At 30.3% G+C, this 21,961-nt stretch overlaps 2 protein-coding genes across 9 annotated transcripts in view; both read left to right on the top strand.

Moving 5' to 3' along the window:
* Positions 1–9,577, top strand: part of LOC103568399 (homeodomain-interacting protein kinase 2) — a 35,855-nt gene extending 26,278 nt beyond the window's left edge. For 3 of the 7 annotated variants that reach the window (XM_014440080.2, XM_053739601.1, XM_053739599.1), the window contains exons 11-15: positions 777–1,040; positions 1,209–1,368; positions 2,833–3,056; positions 5,240–5,551; positions 9,216–9,577. In XM_014440080.2, the coding sequence (XP_014295566.1) occupies positions 777–1,040; positions 1,209–1,368; positions 2,833–3,056; positions 5,240–5,551; positions 9,216–9,414 (1,159 nt within the window). In that variant the 3' untranslated portion in view covers positions 9,415–9,577. Of the gene's footprint in view, positions 1–776; positions 1,041–1,208; positions 1,369–2,832; positions 3,057–5,231; positions 5,552–9,215 lie in introns of those variants that run through there. The other 4 variants (XM_014440081.2, XM_053739602.1, XM_053739603.1 and 1 more) reach the window with 3 other exon arrangements.
* Positions 9,578–16,619: 7,042 nt separating this feature from the next.
* Positions 16,620–21,724, top strand: LOC103568398 (uncharacterized). Of its 2 annotated transcripts, XM_053739606.1 has the most exons (4): positions 16,625–16,953; positions 17,041–17,552; positions 17,915–18,046; positions 18,180–21,724. In XM_053739606.1, the coding sequence occupies exon 4, from the start codon at positions 19,885–19,887 to the stop codon at positions 20,986–20,988; it is 1,104 nt and encodes a 367-aa protein (XP_053595581.1). In that variant the 5' UTR covers positions 16,625–16,953; positions 17,041–17,552; positions 17,915–18,046; positions 18,180–19,884; the 3' UTR covers positions 20,989–21,724. The 2 variants fall into 2 exon arrangements, with proteins under 2 accessions (XP_008543461.1, XP_053595581.1); XM_008545239.3 differs by having other exon boundaries at positions 16,620–17,552.
* Positions 21,725–21,961: the final 237 nt, after the last annotated feature.

Raw genomic sequence — 21,961 nt, 5'->3', positions numbered from 1 at the left:
AAATCTTCCCGATAGACTGGTTTTCTTGCTCAACTCTAAGAGGTTGTAATTTTAATTTTAATCTTCCATCTTAGTAACATGTCAAATTTATTTTTTTCATTAAAAGTTTACGATTACTCGTAAGCTACTAAATATTTTTTAAGTTTATGCATAGATCTTTAAAGCTTATTCCTCAAGCTTTCAAAAATTCTATGATGAGTCATAATTATCATAATTAAAATGCCAAGTAAACCTATATGAAAAGCATCGATTTTTTATTTTAAAATAAAATGATTAATTTTCGTTTTTTTTTTTTTTTTTTTTTTTTTTCAACTTGAATAGATTAATTTACTAAGTATATTATTAGCAAGCTTAAGTTGAAATAAATCGAACAATTTAACTTGCCACATGATTTCCTCGATATCCATCCAGATTTTTAGGAAACCAATCAGAGTTTCATTATATGTAAAAGGAACTTTTGAAAGTTTGATGGTCGTTGGCTATAAGCAGGAGGTGGTGTTGTGTTGATTACTAGTTATAACCACTGTTTAATTAGAAATAAAGAGCAGAAACAATACTTTCTTTAGCTCGTTCAATCCTATAGACAGAAGTATCCAGGTTGTGCTAAAAAAGAACTTGACGATCAAGAATGATTTAAAATTTCTTATCCAATACGCAACTTGTTTCCTTGAATGATTTTTTAATTCAAGTGGTTTGCTATGAAATCTAATACTATTTTTGGAACGAAAAATTTTTGGAATGAAAAATCTACTAAAACGAAATTTATCTTATTACAGTACTCAATCGACTTCGCGCATTGTACAAAATTCTCAACCAATGCATTCAACCGCTATTCAATCTCATAGTAACTCCCATAATCCAACCAGAGCTCAGCGTAAGAATGTCATTAGTTGCGTAACTGTAGGTGATAGTGATGGCGAAGGAAGTCCTGGCAGAGCACATGCTTACTTGCATCAACAAGCTCATTTACCACAACTTCCACAAGTTCAACAAGCAACACAGCACATCAAACACGAACCACAGTTGCAACATCACGTTAGGTTTGTAATATTTCATCTTCCTTAAATTATATAAATAAAGCTAGCGACCGTAATAAGTAGCGGCCAGGCAAAAATTTCTGGTCGCTACTTATTGCGGCCGCTGGCTTCAGCTTCATTATTTAAATTTAATAATTTACAAGTCAATTGAAATGATTCATTTTTCTGTAGTTCTGGTTATTCTCAACAATCTCAAAAAAAACGATTATTAGCGAAAGTTCAATCTGAGTGTAACATGATGAATGTTGCGACAAAACCTGAGCCAGGTGTTGAGTATCTAGCTCCTCATCCATGTCACGCGCCATCATGTAAAGAACCGCCAACTTATCAGGTATGAAAGTATTTATATTACAAAAACATTCAAAACCGAATATGAGTTAACCAATTTAATATCTAATTGACTTTTTCCATTATTTGAAATTATTATTATAATTTTCGAATAATTAATAGAACAAATTTTGATATAGCTGTAGAATTTAATAAAATGTTTCGTAATAAACTACTAAGCATTTATTGATATCAATAAATAAATTTCTGACTATCAGAATACCATGATATGCAAGTATTTAGTGACATGAGCTTAGGTAATACATTCATTGCATAGTTAATGTACAGGAAAGAGTAACTTTGTCATGTGATTGAGACGAATTATTTACGGATAATAATATTTAAAACAGTCTAATGAAAACTCGATTTTCAAAAATCGAACCGGAACCAATAACTTCCTTTTTTTTTGACAATTTCCAATTTTCCTAGCGGGAAAATTAAAAAATAAAATTCCTTCTCGAATTTTTGTAATTTTTCTACTAAGGGGCATCTTAAAGAACAAAAAACTTTATTGTTGTACGGAGTCATTTCCCATAAGAGACAATTTACGAGTCATTCTCCATAAAAGTTTCAAGCAGTATCATGTGCTTGTATCTGCTCGTATCAGCCCGACGTCAATTAAAAAAATCTAAAAATTATTTGACCCTGTGGTCGAACCTCAAATCTTCCCGCTATTTTCGACGTTTTAATTAGCACATTGTCTAACTCACTTCAGAAAATACGAAAAAAAAATAATTAAAATTTTTTTTTTATTTAAAATTCAATTTCATATCTAGTTTTGAAAAAAAAAACTTGAAAAAATGCTCCACATTTTTTTTGATGTTTCGAAAAAGATGAAAAATTTTCAGACAAATAAAAAAATGTAAGATCTAAAACTGTCCAATTTGGCATGGAATGCCGTATATCTACTCTATGACTAGTCATTAGTGCTAACCAAAAACGGGTCGTAACTGCATATTCGTTTTACGTTTGTTCTCCGTGATGTCGTGTCCTAAATATAAATTGAAACTTACCTACTAAACTATAGTTTATCTATATGCTCAACTTTGATATTATTTTGATCAATATTTATTCAAAATTTCTTCAAATAAATGTCTACGTGCTTTATCATACCTATGCATATGTAGTCTCTGTAGACCAAAAAACTTGAAATGTTGTTCATTTAATGCAAAAACTATTGAATGTTATTCAGAGAGAACGGGATTTTTCCATCTCTTAACTACGCGTTACTACTTGATTTAAAACTCTGATTAAAATCTTTAGAGAACAGTAGAATTCAGATTGAAAATAAAAAGTAACCGATAAAGATTGTTTTGATTTCTACAAAGTTTTATTTTAAAATTTCATTCCAGGTATATAATGTTGTTAAACTTAAGCATGTTTTCATAAAAGATTTCAGAATCTGTCAATAATACCAATCTAAAAACATATAATCTATTCTTAATTATTTTTGGATTATATTTTTTAGGACGATGCCTATGATATGCATAACTACTTATTGCAGTACGTAACCACCAGCAGTGCACACCCACATCTGCAAGAACAGCATATAGTTTATGCAACTGGTGCTGATAAACGCGTTTCTTGGCCGGGCAAAAGAACAGAGTACAAACACGAGTATGTGCAGCCTCCAGCCGCGCATTCGAGAGATCACCAAAAGTGGACGGTGGCAAATCCCATTCATCAATATAGGTGAGTTAGTAATACATTTAAGTCTAATTGTTCACTGGATATAAATACACAACTGGTAAATATTTTAAATTCGGTGAATATACTATTTACTTATAGTAAAAATAAGAATATGGGAGATTGATCGATAAGAAGTATGATCAAGTTAAAAAATAGCATTCATGATTAGGTTTTGATTATAGTTATGTAATATAACAGTTACCGACTTTCCCCAACTTTATAATCGCCCAAAAAAGTAGAGTGATCCCTTTCAGGAGCGATAACGACCGTAAGTCCGAAATGGATTTAATGCTATAAAATAGTATTTAGTTTGTACTTTTCATCAAGTTCACAAGTAAATTTAAATCGTTAAGGGGGATCCTAGTGTGACCGCCTGAAAAAACGATGATTTTTGGGAATTTAAAAAAAAACTATTGCATGGAATGTTTTAATGTTTCAAGGATATATTTGTGGATATATTTTTTTTTTTTATTTTAATTGTTTTCTAGTGTATAGCCGCAATTACGGTCTTTTACACTTTTTGCCTTTATATCGCAAACTGCTTTAGTTCTCCTCCTCTGCCTTCCGTTGTGCGGCTGTGGCCCGACTTGTGCTTATGCTATACTGCATCATAACGGTGATGCCCTGCAACCTCCTTTGTGCAATGGAGGTGCAGTGGCTAGGGAAACCACAGAGAAAACCTAGCCAGTACAGTTCGGTTTGGGTGAAGCTCCAGTGATCGATAAAATTCCCATTTTACCGATCACTGCATCTTCATCCCGCGCCTAGCGATCAGAGACCTTCGTTCGAACCCGACGTGTGGCTAAACGGTCACCCAGCCAAGTAGTGATCATGCTCGATGCTACTTAACTTCGGTGATCGCCCGAGCCACGCGCGTGCCGAACGGCTGCCTCAGCCGTCTATTTGTAGATATATAATGAATATAAAATAAAATTTGTGGAACAAAAAATTCAAAATTCAGCGAGTTATTTACAGTCTCCCAACTCTAAAAAAAAAGTCCCCCCACTGCTGCAGTGATAGCGACTTTCACAGTGCATAAAATCAAGAAAACCAAAAAGCTTATTAAACTAGAAGATATTTCCTGTACCATGACCCTTGGGCCTGCCAAAATTACATTTTTGATTCGATCGAAAAACGGGAGGTTCATGGTACGTAGAAACATATATGAAAGAAACTGCAATTTAAATCAAATCGATAAGATGATTTGTCTTCGAGTTATAGATGCAGCAATTTTGAAAAATGTATTTTCGAGAACCGATAAGCGGCTGCTTTTCAGATGGCCGTAACTCAAAAAAAGTATTCGAGATATGCACTAGAAATTGTAGTATGTTATTTCTGAAGGTACAGATTATCGAAATATGCAAAAATGAAAATTGATTTTTCAAAATCTCACACTAGTGGTCCCCTTTAATTCGAAAAGATTTTCCTTAAAATACTATTCAGAGTTCATTTAACTTGAAATGATAAATAAGAAAAAATATAGAAATTATTTATCTAAACACCTGAAAAATACTATTGTTATAAACATAGCTATCAAACGTACAATATCTGAAATGTCGCAGAGAATAAAATGTACGATGTTTGTTTAATAAAGAAACTATAAGCAGTTTGAACGATACCTATTCTTTTTAGTCTTCTATTTTAGCAATGAAAGACGTGCTATCTGATGAAGAGTTGCGAAAATGATTTTATACAGTCGAGTCTCGTTATGAACCCGCATAAAGGGGTGTAGGGGAATATAATTCTAAGAATTTGTGTACCCCCACTCTGTCAGCGCAGGCGACAGTCGTGAGTTGAACTTCCCCTACTTTTTAAGCGTGTGAGTGTGTACATGATTGTTTCCAGTATCTCGTTATGAGTCCGTTTGACTTGAGTGTTATGTTTCTTATAGTAATACAGCTATACAGTGTCTTGCTTATAAACAAATAATAGGACTAATATGATAAATAAACTCTTAATTTCTTTTCATGAATATACGGTCTCATATCGAGACTCTGAAATTAATTTTTTTTTCACGTTGTGGAGGGGGAAGGTCTTCCGTGGAAATCCTGGTTTACGGACTCATAACGAGCGGACTCATAACGAGACTCGACTGTATATGTATATTGTAACACTATGAATGATTTTTTTTATGAATGTCAAGATTGCATAACCAGAAAAACTTTTTTGTATGTTGAGTTTTTTAGGCAGAACCAGGTCGTAACCTCTGCGACACATCCAAATCATAACCACGGCCACCATGGACATTCGGCTCATTTAAGTCCAGGTGGTAGTGGCAGTGGTCGAAGTCCCGCTGCTGTCCCGGTAGTTGGTGGTACCCAACATTTAGGACAACCTCTCTATCAAGAATATGCGCATGTTCGTTCGCGTGTGCCACCACCTGTCTATGTTACGGCAGCACCATCACAGAATCCTTCTGCAATCCAACAACAGCCAATGCCTACCTACCAGGGATTCACACCCGGGTGGGTACCTAGACACCTAGTTGATACATGCATGTGTGTACCAATTTCTTATATAAATAATACATCAAAAGCTTGATAAGAATATCTGTATTTTTCTATCGATCAAAATGAATTCGATTCATTTAAATATAGTTTGATGATAATATTTAAATCTTTAAGAATGCCTTCGTCAACACGCACACACACACACGCGCGCGTACAAGCGTCGGAAAGTAATAAACTTTAAAGGCAAAAGTTATAATAAAAATAATTCAGATACATCCATTATATGGAATTGCATTTTTTTTTTAATAATCAGTATTTGAAATAGTGTATAAAAAAAATACTCAATAATTATTTCACTTATGACGGACTGATTTTCCAGACAGTATCTTTGCTGAATTCCACCATAAATTTCCAGTATTGAAAATTTTTTTTCACCATACCTTCACCGAAAGTTCAAATTCTTGCCTTGTTTAGAGGGAAAAAAGGCTTTCTTTTTTTTTATGAGGAAGCAAACGATAAAAATTCGCGCAAGTGCCATTCTTTCCACAAAGAGAGGCAAAAATTTAACTTTCAAGTGCAAGTCTGGTGAAATATACTATTAATTCAAGTAAAGCTATTCTTTTGTTTAGTCATGATATAATATCAAATTCACATAATAACAAAAATTAATTTGATGCTCTTTTCTCAATAAATTGATAATTAATAATAATAAAATAAATATTTTGAACGGATTTCTTGAACCAAGAAATTCTTGTTTGGAAAATATTATTTTATTTTCTCAGTGTAAAGAACACAGTCATTGAAATAAGTTCAGTTCAACCTCGTTATAAGACTAAGACAGAACCGTGAGGAACAAAATTTTTAGAACTCAAACTCGGCCACTATCATACTTGACAGCGTTTGCGTCCGATCCTCGTTATACGATTATCGATGATTGCTGAGTTAAAGAGAGGTTTGTCATATGTAATTTAAAAAAGTTTTAAATCAAGTTATATTAATCTGTGCGCTTAAAAAATTCTTCATTTAGGGTAAACGCACCAATAGATGGACGGTGAAGCAGATTCTTCCCGCTCGGCATGAGTGTCAGAAAGACATCTTATTGGTATTATAAAGTTATCTAAAAAATTATGTCATCTTTTTGATATCAAAAAGATGCCTTTCTGACATTCATGCCGAGCGGGTTATGTTTTTTAATCAAAATAAAGCAATAAAACATGAATGAGTTATAATAAAATTAATTATCTTTATGCAAAAATGTTTAAGTAACTAGAAATAAATCATTAAAACTTTGTAAAACGTTGTGGTTGATTACAAAAATGGAAAATTTAAGAAAAAGTCCAAATCCCCAGTAGATGGACACTTCTTGCCAATGATTTTTTCATCTTATATGTATAAAAAATTATGAAATTTTTTATATAACAACTTGTGCTTAATACACGAAGAGCTCGAAAATGTATTCACAACAATGTTTTCGAGCTCAAGGAGCTAGAAAACAGCGGGAAGTTTTGGAGCTGGCCCGCAGGGTCAACCGATAGACAGATGTTTTTTACTGTTAAATGTTAAAATGCATGGATCTCATGAACAGTGCACTTTAGCAATATAAGTGCCATGAGCAATTTTGTTGACAAAACTTCCTAAAAGATTGGTCCTCTGCATATTTTTCGGAAGATGAGCCGTTTCTTCACTATTAACAAAAATAAATAAAAACAGTGAAAAATTGACTTTCGGAGCTGATATAATCAACATGGATCGAGTTAGACCAAAACCGTTATATACACTTTTAAAAAATAACAATTACTCTATAAATAAAAACTGGTTTCAAGACGATAGCTCAAAATCGGGCTAATTTATACATTTATAGTAATTTAATAGAAAAGTTATTCGATTTACATGCTTTTTAAATGGGAAAACTTTGATGCTCGAGGGGGAAGTACTTAAAATTAAAATTAAGAGCTGAAATTTTCAGGAAATTTTTGTCCCAACATAAATAACAAAATTTTCTTGTGTCCGCTAAAAAAAAAAAATACTCGTTTCAAATAAAGCACCCTAATGTATCATATATGATGCATGACTTATTTTGTTATTCATTTATTTTAGTTATAACAAATATAATTTACCGGTTGTCTGTTACATGCTTAGTAGTGGCAGCTCTCTTGAAACAAAACGTCGTCATGTCAAATAAAAGTAATTTTTTTCATATTTTATTATTTCACATATATTAAATTGAAAAAAAAATATTTTGTAGCATCAGAAATTTATAGAGTTAAAAAAAAAATTTATCATGTTAAATTTTCATTTTTAAATTTTATTTAATCGGTTACAATAATATTTATCCATCTATTGGTGAGTGTCTATCTATTGGTGTATTTACCCTACATTACTTTTTCGTTGAATACTTTTCTAACTTCCCGCTAAGAAAATTAAAAATTTTCAAGAAAAGGGAAGTTATCGGTTTTAGTCCGATTTTCGTAAACCGAGTTTTCAACAGATCTCAACGTTTTGAGGTCATAGAAAGCTATTCTATTTTCGAGATGATGTCCGAGTGTATGTATGTGTATGCGTACGTACGTACGTATTTATGTATGTGAATATTCTGTAACTTTTGAACGAATGAACCGATTAGGCTTTTTGAAGTGGATCATTAATTCCAACATTTTCTGAAAAATTAGGCATGCTCGGTATGGTACGTTTAGAGATATTTCAGAAACAAAATTTTTAAAAAAATGTTTTTTCGGATAACTTTTAATGTACTGGACAGATTGATTCCAAAATTTAATCAGCTCCAAAACTTAATAAGCCGTGTCGAATACAACCCCAACCATCAAAATCGGTTCATTAGTTAAAAGAAAAATCGTTGTCCAAAGAATTTCGAAAAAATGTTTTTACCTAATAACATCCAAATTGTTGAATGAAAGTTTTTTTTTTTACGTTAGTAGTTAAAAAACTGCGTCGAATGTCACTTTGAAATTAAAAATCGGTTCATTATTTCCAAAGATGTTGCTAATATAAAATAAAGAAAATAACGATTTACTTCATTTTTCGCGAATAACTCATAATATTACTTATCAAATGTTTCAAAAATTTTTATTAGTGTTAGAGATCAAAAAACTGAGTTAAATGCCTTTTTGAACGTCAAAATCAATTCATTATCTCCAAAGATAACTCTAATATAAAACAGAAACATCGCTTTTTACTTCATTATTGTTCATTACTTGAATTTACGCAATGGGAAGGTGCAGTGCGGCATTACTATTTTCGAGCTTGAGGATCTCAAAAAAGTATTGACAATAATGTTGTCGAGCTCTTCAAGCTCGAAAACAGCGGAAAGTTTCGGGGCTGACTCGCAGGATATTAAAGTATTAAATACACTATATATTAAATAAAGTATTAAATACTTTGAGTTAGTCTTATAACGAGGATCGGACGCAAATCCAAATGATGTGACTGGACTGGGAAGTGTTCCGGGCGATTTTTAAGAAATCGAGGGGAAGAGTCTTATAATGGGTAATATTGTAACGAGGTTAGGCTGTACAAGAAAAACAAGCATACACGCATTGGCATGACAGATATAAACTATACTTAAAAATTACATTACTGGGAATCGGGTGAGTAAGTTTGTTCTCCAAAAAGTTGATAGTTAATTTCTCTATTGTTATTTTTTTCACAATATTGCGAGGAAATTTGTTTTATCTCATACTATTGTGTATTTCAGCTCATCTCCTTTGACATTGTATGAGTCTAGCCGCACTTTACCACCACCAGCGCACCATAGCTCAACACGTCCATTGCTGACTAGCCATGCAACTCATCCATTGCCTGCTCACATGCAGCCGACTGCCGTATATGGTTTAGCTCCTCTCTCTCCTTCTAAGCATCAGTATCAGCCATCCAGTCTGTGGTTCACCGAGTGATTGGTATTCTAGTATATCAAAGAAAAACGTATTCTGGATGAGTAAAAACGTAACTGAATACACTAAACAGAATTATGATTGAATATCTACATACAAATTGCGTAGAGTGAAGAAAAAGTAGTGAATAGATATTTTAACAAAATAAAATTGTATTTATTTTTAATTTGGATCGATATTTTGCGTTACACATAATATTTATAATTATTTAAAATTGATTTAGTACTTCTTAATGTGCTAACTTCCCTCACTGATCGATACTACAATTTATTAATCCGTCCTGTTCAATAGAAATTTTATCCTCACGACTGATCAAAATTAAGTTTTTAGAAATGATAATTTTCAAATTTGTCTTTAAAAATTTGAAAACGTTGTATGATTGTTTTGCTTCACGTAGATTGATAGATAATAGAATTCTTATAAGAATACACAAATGCGTTTGACAACATCTATTTAATTTATCAAATCTAAATTTTTGAAGACCAAGTAACGATTTTTTCTAAATTTTACTTAGAAGTTTGCCTTAAGATGTTTTAGATAAAACACTAAATTCGAGGTACTATTTACACCATCGAAAAAACCATTAGTAATTTGACAAATTACATGATAACAATAATAATCTTATAATTTTCTGTTTATAGCATAGATAATATAAAGTTCAAGGAAAATAATTACTTCCATGATACGAAGCTAATTTTATTGAAACATTATTAAAAATCAGTTTTTACTAACGAAAATAGTTAAAAACTAGATTTTAATGTTGTGCTTTGTATAAATGTTTATATTCTAAAATTCACAGATTAACTACCGAAAGAACGTGATTTAGGTATTATCAGTTCTGTAGTAAAATGTTCGGATTAAATGTTTCTTAATGCGAACTCGAACCGCAATCTTTCACTAATTCAACTATAATTTACGCGATGTAATTAATGATTACAATTTTATTGATCTATCTTTTTTCCTTAAATTGTAAATCGAAAAAAAATTTTATATAGTTAAATTTTTTCCATAACTTAATATTCATAATAAGCTTTTACTTCGATAAACTTGATTTTACATTAAGTACGGTTAAAATTTGATTAAAATTATTTTGTTAAAAAACTTAATTCCGACATAACCGCCAACATTAATCATAAATATTTTATTATGGTAGTAAATTATAATATAAATAAATACGATTTGCATGATTGCGATTTATATACTTTTTTACTCAAAGAGGTATGAAAATATGTGCCAAATACTCTTCCTTGTTTTATTTTCAATCTATCACAATTTTATTTAGTCTTATATTTATTACGGACGTGATTAAATTTAAAGTTTGAATTTTAAATATAACTTTGCTTGTATAAATAAATATAATATATATTCATTCAGATTTTGTTAGTAGTAGAAAACAGTAAAATTATTATACTTGTAAGTCTTGAGTATTTTTAATTGTTTCTAACAGTGATAAAAATTTTGAATATTTTCTTAGCTTTTAAGAATATTCGTATTAATTCCATATTTTTTTACGTTAACAATTTTTGCATTTTAATTTTAAAAGTGAAAATCTTATCTTAAATTTTTTTTTTTTTTTGATTGACAAATTATTGCATTTTTAAAACTCTTTAAAAACAAGTATTAAATATGTGTAATTATAGTTTGTTTAGATACTTGAAATCTGACAAATTATTAACAAATTCATTTTACGATTTATAAAGTTGTGAGTATAATTATTGGCGATAAAATTTACCTATTCTATTATAAACTCGGCTTTATAATTTACTCAAACTTTTTTTGAAAATTTGATTTAAAATATTGTAAAAAGCGTTAAATAAAAAGAGTTTAAAAAAAAAAAAAAAAAAAAAAAAAAACAGATAAGAAAAAAAATAATTCATTACTATGACTGAAAAAAATTTTCAAGAAATTGAATCAAAGATAAAATAATAAGTGGTTTGGGCTAAAAAAAGTTAGATTTCAGAAGTTTTTTGCTAAATACGTGTTTATGTGCTGTATGTTTGCCCAATCATTAAAAAAAAAAACAATATTCAAGGTTCCTGAAAATTGAAGCTGTGCCTTATATTGAACAGCTAAGCTATTTGTCACTAATCCTAGATTGGTTGCCTTATGAGTCTCACGATGTATTAAATTTATTCTTTCTTTAGTAGATTTTTGTAGAAATCTAACTTATTTTTATGCTTGTGGCGGATTTTTCAAAGAATTCCGTCATAATCTAATTGGTCGAGTAGGTTCCAAAAATACTAATAGTTTTATAGCTCATACGATGCTGAATATTAAATAATGTTGAACATTCTGTTTTTTGAAGAATCCTATTATTAACTTCCCGCTCTGAAGATTAAAAATTTAAAAAAACAAGGGAAGTTATTGGTTTCGGTCCGATTTCTGAATATTCTAAATATTTTCGGATAGACTTTGTGTCTGTGTGTGTTTGTTAACTTTTTTTGTCTGACGATATCTTTGGAACGAATTAATCGATTTTAACGTGCTTTGCGACAATCGAAAGGCCTCACTAAGACTTAGAACTGACTAGATTTTGGAGTCGATCGGTCGAGTAGTTTATTCAAGTTATACGAAAAAATAAAAACAATTTTTTTCTAAAGTTTTTGTTGCATAACTCGTAAATCGTTTAACCGATTTGTTCCAAAGTTTTATCAAATCTAAGTCTCAACAAGTTCTTGCGGTTGCCGCAGAATACGTGCAAATCGACCTATTTTTTCCAAAGATATCGTTGGACAAAAATTACTTTTTTTTCAGCGAAATGTTTGTTTTTTCGGTCCGATCATTTTTTGACCTCGCCGAGTTCAAAAGTTTACTAATAATAACGTCCGAGCTCGAAAACAGCGGGAAGTTTTGAGTTTGACCCACAGGCTCAACCATGTTTCAGATTTTTTTTTTACTGACATTTAACATTTATCGAATAATCAACCAGAAGCTTTAACCGATTTTTTTGTTAGATATTGCCAAACCATAGTCTGAGCTTCCCACTACCCAACCGTTGATGGTTGATAAATATAGCTGTCCCGGAGAAAAAATGACGTTTTCACCATTACTTGACTGTCCTTACTATATTTGTAAAATCATACATACTCGCAGGTAGAATACTGGGAGATTCTTTTGCGGGGATAATTTTTGAAGTGCCCGGCGATTATGTCACAGCCTAAAAAGCGTTGTAGAATATTTCTTATGACTTGACCAAAGCTGTTAAGTCGTGTTAGGTGACCAGTCTAGGATTGAAATTAGTTTTAGAATAAATTTGCCGTGGTATTTTTACTTATTTGTTTATATATTGTCATAACTTCACTAGCGTAATGACTATTTATTTAGTATATTTACTTGGTTTAATACATAAATAAATATGTATGTATGTATGTATGTATATATATATATATATATATATATATATATATATATATATATATATATATATATAGACAGCTTTACTCGATAAAAATAAATTGGATCTAAAGACATCATCCAATTCGGTATAAAGCCCAAGCTCGATATAAGCAATCCCGTTATAAGCAACTTTCCCTATCGCGTTTTTTATTACGACTTTGAAGCTCCTCCACTATTTCGGACGCTTAAATTTTATGTCGAAGCTCGTTACAAGCATCAAACACTTTTTGTTTAAAACGAATTTAAAATAATAAATTTTTGTAAATACATGGTATTTCAATGAAATAATATTTACATGCCATCAACTTTGATTTGTACAGAACACATCACTGATTGTTGGTTGTTTTAACGCAATTTCAATCGTTGCTTACAACGAGTGACTTGCAACAGTTTACATACATAACGCACACCAATAGAACGTGCGCTAAGAATAAAGATTAGGGAGTCTAAATCTTAGATTTTTCCAAGAATTTTTTCTCCTAAAACCCCTGACGACCGCTTATAAAGAGCTTGGATTGTAGTTAGAATTTTGGGAAAATTACTTCTCCTTTATTTTGGTAGATCTTTTAGAATGGATTAGATCTGCTACCATCTACATAGATTTTGAGTCTAAATTTTTTACTAGGATTTTTTCTTATTGGGTTTCAGAATCTTGTTTAAGATTTTATTTTTAAGGGTTGCAAATTCAACTTTCGCAAATCTTCGATTTTACAAATCTCCTAAAAGATGTCTATAAATAATAATTGTTCTATTTTCGCAAACTTTTAATCTTAGCATATCGATACGGAGAAAAATGAGTCGTTAAATAAAAAAAAAAAAAATAGAATGAATTATATAAAATATGTCAAATTATATTATGTTTATTAATCAAACTCGAAACAGGTCAATTTTTGATATAATTAATATAGTTTTAATTTATAATATTTCAAGCTTAGTATCATAAAAATTATAATTATAAAATAATATATAACTTATTATGACATTGTTTGAGTAATTTATAAAAATTATTATTTAGTTTAATTTCTGTAATAGTTGATTTTATTTTTACATTCTAGCAGAGCATTTTTAATAAAAGTTTAGGTGATCTTTATAATCAGCATCATAAAAATTAACAAACTATGTGCTTTGAGAAAAAGAAAGAGGGCGCAAAGAAAGAACTTCGTCTCTCGATGGAAGACTTTGTTTGCGTACTGGGAGGGTATAAAAGTTGATGATCAGGTCTTAAGGTTTCGAATCATTGTCAAATGCAGACATTCGGAGTCTTTCTCCACTTAACTGTTAGACTTGAAGTAGAGTGATACACCATTTACACGTATTTATTATTGATTGATGCTTTGTTTTATTTTAGAATTAAAAAATGTTTTATGAAGAGTAATAACAGTATTACTTTGTCATATTTTGCAGACCGGAAGTAAAAAACGTGATATTTATTAGTAAATTCGTTGCAACGATATATTTATTATAAAGTAATTGTCAAATCTTATTAAGCTTGTACTATAACCCTGGTGGATACAACCAACGGTAAATCCACAGTATAATAATAAGATCTACTTTAAAACCGGTAAAACATGGTGTCCTGCCGTCATTCCGGTAAACCACTGTAGTTTATCGTAAATTAGGTCCGCTAGAAAATTTTTGTATATATGAATGTAATAAATATATTTGGTCAAAAAATTATTACTGCGGAGTTGTTAAATAATTAATGTAGGATTTAAGAAGAATTAATCAAACTATACTTTTTTTATTAAATCAGTAATAATTTTTCATGAAATTCAAATAAATATTTGAAAACATGTTGCAAAGTTCATTGTTTCTATAATACTAAAAAGTAAATCATAAATAACGAAAAACAAAAAAAAAAAAATTCGCTACTTATAATTTTCAAATTATTGTACATTATTTTAAAGACTTTGAATTATTTTCTGTATAACAAATTATAGAAATTATAAAAATTATATCACAAATTGCTATTCTAGCATTACTATGATTAAATATATTTATTAGTATTTGATATGTTATTATAAAAAATTCGCTCAAGTACAATTTTTTTTAGACCATTTTTCTCCACGCAGAAAAAAAGGATTACTTGGCGCAAAAAGATTTTACTCGCCCAAGAAAATTTTTACTTGTCCCAAGAAATTTTTTGCATTATAAATTGAAAACAAAAATTTTGTTGGGGCGATAACAAATTTTCTTGTGACAAGAAAAAATTTCTTGCGTCGAGAAATTTTTTCTAGTCCTAAGAATATTTTTGTTTTCAATTCATAATGCAAAATATTTCTTGTGCCAAGAAATCCTGTTTTTCTGAGGATGTATTCACTTGAATCCGAGTAGATTAAAATGATATTTTTTCAGGTATTTCCATTTATTGTAAACTACTAAAAAGTAAAAATCCTATGTTAAATCATATTAATACAATTTAACCAGTTGATGTTAATACTACCGTTTTTATTATAATCACCTTAACTATAGAATTTTGTTTAAAATATAAAAATATTTTTTAGTTTAATATATTAAATAAGTTAATCATGACGACGGATTTATTTATATCGTATTGAATTTATGGAACGAATTTTAAGTAGAATATATTCGATGATTCAGCAATAAAATACTCAATAATTGTACATAATAAAGAAGTTTCGTATATATTTAATACATGCTGAATCAATTGTATTGAGATATCAATAGACAGAGAAAAAAAATGAGAAAATAAATATTAAGGACATTAGAAAATTTGAACAAAACTACTTACTTTATAATATTTGTAAATATTTTTGCCACAATAGAATGTAGATGAACGAAAAATACAAGTTTTTGTTTTAATTCTACTTTTTCCTTTTCTGAAAATATTATACAAATCCACAAAGAATAAAGTAAGTAAATATTTATTTAATAAATTTATCGTCCCTGACACTTATGCCCCTTAAGGACATAGATACAAAAAGTATATAAATAGAATTCTGGTAAAGTTTGAGCTCTTAATATTAATATTAAGAGACACTTCTTCGTGATTTTTGATTTTCCATTTAAATAACATGGAAAAAAAAATTTTAAGTTTGGAATTTTGTACCTCGGCAATGGCTTATTGTACAGATAATCTCAGGATACAACTTCATAGGGAATTAAACGCTCCACAAAAAAAGTCTCTTATCACTTTTTGATAAATTCATCTGTTCAAAAGTTATTGGAGCTTGAACTCAAATTTATATAGTTAATTTTGAGATCTTGCTACTTTCCCAGCGAAACTATCAGGCATCACAAAATCTCATAAGATCTTTTTTGTAGACAATTTTATTCGTTACAAATTATTTATGATAAAGTTTTTTCATATTCCGCATAAATTTCTAGTTATTTGCATTTTAATGTCAAGTTCTTTAAAAAAGTAGTGTTCTGATCGATTTCATGATAATAATGACTTTTTGTGAGTCACTATTCTACATGTAGGTTGAAAAAATACATCATTATGTCTTAATTTAAAGCACGATCATGAACAAACAGTAGTATGCGAAATATTTATGCATTATTGTTAATAAGTAGCTGAAAAAAAATATCTGACCTCATGTGATTAATAATCCTGACTCTCGAACGTACTTTCATTTATATTGTCATCACTATCCTCATTAGATTTATATACGACGCGGAATATATTTTCATTATAACACATAACTGAGTGAATCGTTGAATAAATAAGTTTTGTTTATAGCAGTCACTTATAAAGTATTATAAAAGCAATCAGTGTGATAAAAATAAATTAATAATGTAAGCTTCAAATACAGTGCAACTCCAAAAAGTACCTGCTTTAGTTAATGCCCCAGTAAACACATTTACGTAAATGTGACGTCAGAGTGACGTTATAGTCTAAGAGCCGGACCTACTTCGACCTTCACCAATCCTGCAACCTAATGAGATATATTTTTTAAAACGCATAAATAATAGTTCAATACGTCTATAATAGCTTGTCTATCAAAATTCTGACCAGGCTATTTTTAAATAAATTAATAAAAATTAAATTTTTTTTAATTTTTTGCCGTTCTTGCAACCTGCCAAATTGTACTCTGACCGACAGCAAATAATGCATAGAATATGCCGCGGTAGCCTTGCCTATCCATTTCTTGACCAAACTACCTGTCAAGCGGGTATAAACAGGTAAGTCAATATAAAAAACTCCACCTATGAACCGCTTGAATTTTATACCAAAATGTAGTTAATTTTAAAACAAACACGATGGTATAGGATTGCCTACGAACAACCGGTCAGTAATATCCATTGTCAAGCTTTGAAGTTTACAAATCGGAGCAAACAGTAGTGCGCGAGAGAGAAAGTCGAGCGGCAAAAGTCCGTGCGTTAGAAGAAGACATACATAGCATGACAGATGTGCACGCTACATCTCCCAGCTGTAGGCTACTGCGCATGCTCTGTCCCATACTTGTTATTATTACTCGGAATTATTTTAAAGCAACAACGTTGACCACGTGTATCGCGTTCTTAATTAAATAATAAATAATGAGTAAAAAGTGTTTTTTGTGCGATTCAAAAAAATCTATAATAGATTTTGAAGATGAAATCTTCATAAACTGTTTATTAGAGTTGGCGTTTCGGAAAGAGCGAGGCTTTAAATATGGAAATATTCAACTAAGTAAAGACTCACTCGATTTTTTGGTTATCACTCCACGTGCTACTCAAAAGTTACTGTCTTAAAAAATAAATATAAAGAAGATTTTGAAAAATTTGTCATCGATCATGATGTAAGTACAATTTATTATTCCAATTTATAACTTTGAACGGCAGATTTCATAAATAAAAATGTTTTAAAAACAGCAGATTAAAAAAGAAAAAAAAAGTGAACTTATTAATTCTTTGATTTCTATAATAATTAAAATTAATAATCATAATTTTTTGTTTGTTATAAACGGATTCATTTATTTGAAATTAAAAAAAATTATCTATACCTGTAAATTCGAGTATCGTTAAGGTTATAATCTAAAATAAAATTTAATACACATGAAAATTTAAATTGTATGAGAATTACTTTATATCATAAATAAACAATTTTATAAAATTACTAAATCTTATTATTATAATTTAATGAGTAATTAAAAATTTTCAGATGCTTCTAAGTGTTTCAACAATTGATAAGCAGCAAAAAGGTCTGGATTCAAGTGCACATTCTAGTTCAAAAGCTCCAGAAGATGTTGAGGATGATACAGAAGAGATTTCAATGCTTGAGGATTCCGACGTGGTAAAATTTTTTATATTAATGGATTAGTTATTTATTTTTCTTAGTAAAACTTTGTTGGATAGTTTGAAATAGGTTAATCAATATTAAATATTTTCCCTGAACTTCATTTAAATCTAAATTTTATTTATTTCAGGTACCGTCAACATCAGCACCACCAACATCTGATGCTCAAGTCACTTGTTTATTCTGTAACTGTAAACAGAAGAGATCAGGAAAGCGGTTGATCAATTTAACAATAAACCCGAGTGATGAGTCCTTGAAAAAAATAAAAGATGAGGCAATTAGCCTCGATGATCATGAGATTTCTTCGAAACTTGAAAATAAGCATATTGTTTACCATAAGCCTTGTTATGCTACTTTCCTGAGAAACAAACAGCAAAACTTAGAAGAAAATCAGGCTTCTAGTTGGCACACCTATCGAAACATTCATAAGCAAGCTTTAGACTCTTTAATTAATTTTATTTCAAGAGAAATAATTGATAATAATCGAGTCATGTATTTTTCTCAATTATTTATAAGATACCAGGCTTTACTATTAGAATTTGGGAAAGATACGCTAGACATGGCTGACATTCAGGATTATCGAACCGAAATGTTAGAACGAAAATTATTGACTAAACTTGGTGACAAGATTACGATTGAAGTATCTACCGGACCGCGCCATCAGAAAATCGTTTATAAAACTGACATCGATGTATCAGTGATGGCAAACAACACAAAATTTTTAGAATCAGAAAATGAAAAGAAATTCGATGATGTCTCTTTTCATTTAAGAAACTGCATCAAAAAACTTGATCACAAACCGCTACCCAAACGTTTAAGAGTAGAAGACGTCATACGAGGGGAATGTGAAATTCCAAAATTATTATTCGACTTCATGTGTAATTTAATCAAAGGACCTCATTTTTCCAGTGAAGACTTGAACCTAATGACAACACAAATAACTTCAATATGCAGTGATATCATTTATTCTGTCAGTAAGGGGATGTATAAGCCAGCAAAAAACTTATTGTGACTTATGATTTGGCTATTGCCCAAATGGCAATGCAAATTCAGGAACAAGATAAACCAAAATTCGATCACATTTTCGTAAATTTGGGCGCGTTCCATATGCAAATGGCTTTTTTTAAAGCGATCGGTAAATACATAGATTCTTGCGGACTGGTCGATGTTTTAGTCCAATCAGAAGTTTTAGCTGGTGGTTCTGCCAACAGTTTTTTAGATAGTAAACATTTTAATAGATGCAAGCGTTTGCATCCATTAACCGCTTCTGCATTGCAAACACTACACTTTGAGCAATATTTATCTACAACTAATATATCCCTTGAAATGTTGGATGATTTATTAAAAACACTAGAAGAAAATACATTATGTAATGAAAGTACATCGAATGTTCATGATGCCATTGAACTGCCTGACGTATTGAATCGAGTTGTTAATGGGTATAAAGAATTTTGTAAACAAATTTTAACTGGTGAGAAAAGCAAAACAGCACAATATTACTATCACTATTGTGAATTGATCAATTTATTCCTTCGTTTCTCAAGGAGTATACGCACCAGCAATTTAGAGTTATACATCGACTCGATTTTTAATATATGTGACTTTTTTTTGCGCTAATTCAACCTAACTATTCAAGATGGAGTTTATTATATTTGAGTAATATCCTCAGATTGCAGTCCGATAATTCGCCTTTGGTTGCGGAATTTCGTCGTGGTGCGTTTGGAATTCGACGAACTGCTGCTGATTTTTCTAGGTCACCCGTTGATTTGACACTAGAGCAGACGATAAACGCTGACGCCAGTTTCCGGAGTATCGTTGAAGCTATTAATAATAATATGAATCCGTTTGATGAAAATATTGACAAGAATGTTTTATTTAATATTGCAACCGGCAAAGCAGCGTCAGGAAATGTAGCTGAATTCTTAATCAATATTAAAAAAAGAGGTCATCAACAAAAATTGAATTTCATTGAGGAGTGCAACTCAGTTCCCGGCAGGTTTGAAAAGCCTATACCACGAAATAAAATTTTAAATTTTGCTTCCGATTGTGCCACTAAAGTTCTAGCGAAGAAAGATACGAGTAAAAAAGTCTTACTAAAGTTGGAAAGAGATATTTTTGGGAGATTATTAGCAGTTAGCATTCAGAAAAAAATCAATATTGAATATTGTTTAACGTTTCCGCTTGCTCCAATGCCACCTGATCTTTTTTCATGTGATGGTGGAATGTTCAAAACAGATAAGTCAGCGTTAACAAAATTATTAAAATCGGACACTCAAATAATTCAGCCAACACAGATAAACGTCCAAATAATAGATGGATTTTATTATCTGTACCAGATTGGAGCTTCGCTGCCGCAAACTTTCGATAAAATAGCGGAGTCTATACTGATAAAACTTTGCTCAACAAACGCTGCAGACATACATTTGGTCTTTGATCGCTACATTACGCCATCTATTAAAGATTTAGAACGCCAAAGCCGACAAGAGTTTGACATTACATTCAATGTTTCCGGACCGCAGCAAACGAGGCCATCAGACTTTTTGAAAAGCTTGAAAAATTTTAGATTTAAAGAGGCTTTGGTTCACTTTTTGTCTAATTACTGGGAAAATGATAATTTAGCAACTATTATTCAGAATAAAAAAGTTTTTTTAACGGTTGAGAAGAATTGTTACTCCTATCAAACGCAGCACAATCGAGTCATTAAAACTGAGGAAATTGGGTACTTATGTGATTATGAAGAGGCCGATACGAGAATGATTTTTCACGCATCAAGAGTGACACCGGGGTCAAAAATTCTAATAAAATCTTCTGATACCGATGTTTTGATAATTTTGCTTGGGAATATCGATAAACTTCAACAATCAGAGATTTGGTTGGCTAGTTCAACAAATAAAAAAAAAATACTCAAGATCTTGACTGCATTAACTGTAAAAATTTAGCGCAAAAATTGGGAACTAAATTATGTCAAAGCTTACCTGCTTTTCACGCATTTACTGGCTGCGATTATACGGCAGCTGTTTATCAAAAAGGTAGAGTTAGACCATTCAAACTATTGTCAAAAAATGAAACATACCAAGATGTATTTGCGTCATTACTTGAAGAAGCTGACATTTTTCTAAAACATAAAATGAAAACAGTTGAGGAGTTTACCTTAAGTATGTACGGTATAAAGCAATGTACTAGCGTCAATGATGCCAGATACCGCATATTTGAAAAGAGTTACTCTGTAAAAGAAGATAACGAACAGTTCTTAAAAAAAGTAAAAAGTTTCAACTCCAACGTTATACCACCGTGCTGGTCTTCTTTGACCCAAAAAATTTTGCGGACTATTTATATTAATTCTATGTTGCTTCATGGAACCGATCCGGACTGTATTAAATTACGCCCCGAAAACTGCGGTTGGTTTTTAGAAGATAATGTTTTGAAACCTTTTTGGATTTGTTGGGGACCAGACGCCTTTGAAGATAGATGACATTATAGAAGTAACAAATGATAAAAATGAAGAATTATCAGAGCTCGAAGATCATTTTATAGCTTCAGATGATTCAGATGCTGAATGAAACGTATTTGATTGAGAATGTATTTACAGTATTCAAATTTCATTTTTTTACTAATTTTGTAATTTAATTTTTTTTTAATAAATATTTTTACAAATTACATATGTAATAAACATTATTTTATTTTTTATTAATTTTCTATTTCCTTTGCTTATACTTAAGTTTTCTTAGTTTAAAGTTAAATTATAAAAACTGAATATATATATTCTCATTTATAATTAGTGTATATTTTTCATTATATATATACTAATATTATTATAATTATAAAGTAATATAATAAATAATTAAAAACTTCTTACTTTAAAATATAATTATAAAATAGAATATATATTCTTAATTATGATTAGCTTACACT

This window comes from Microplitis demolitor, chromosome 5 (genome assembly GCF_026212275.2).
Source record: "Microplitis demolitor isolate Queensland-Clemson2020A chromosome 5, iyMicDemo2.1a, whole genome shotgun sequence".
Taxonomy (NCBI): Eukaryota; Metazoa; Arthropoda; class Insecta; order Hymenoptera; family Braconidae; genus Microplitis; species Microplitis demolitor.
The sequence above is the reverse complement of the archived record's forward strand: the minus strand, read 5'-3'. Positions and strand labels throughout refer to the sequence as shown.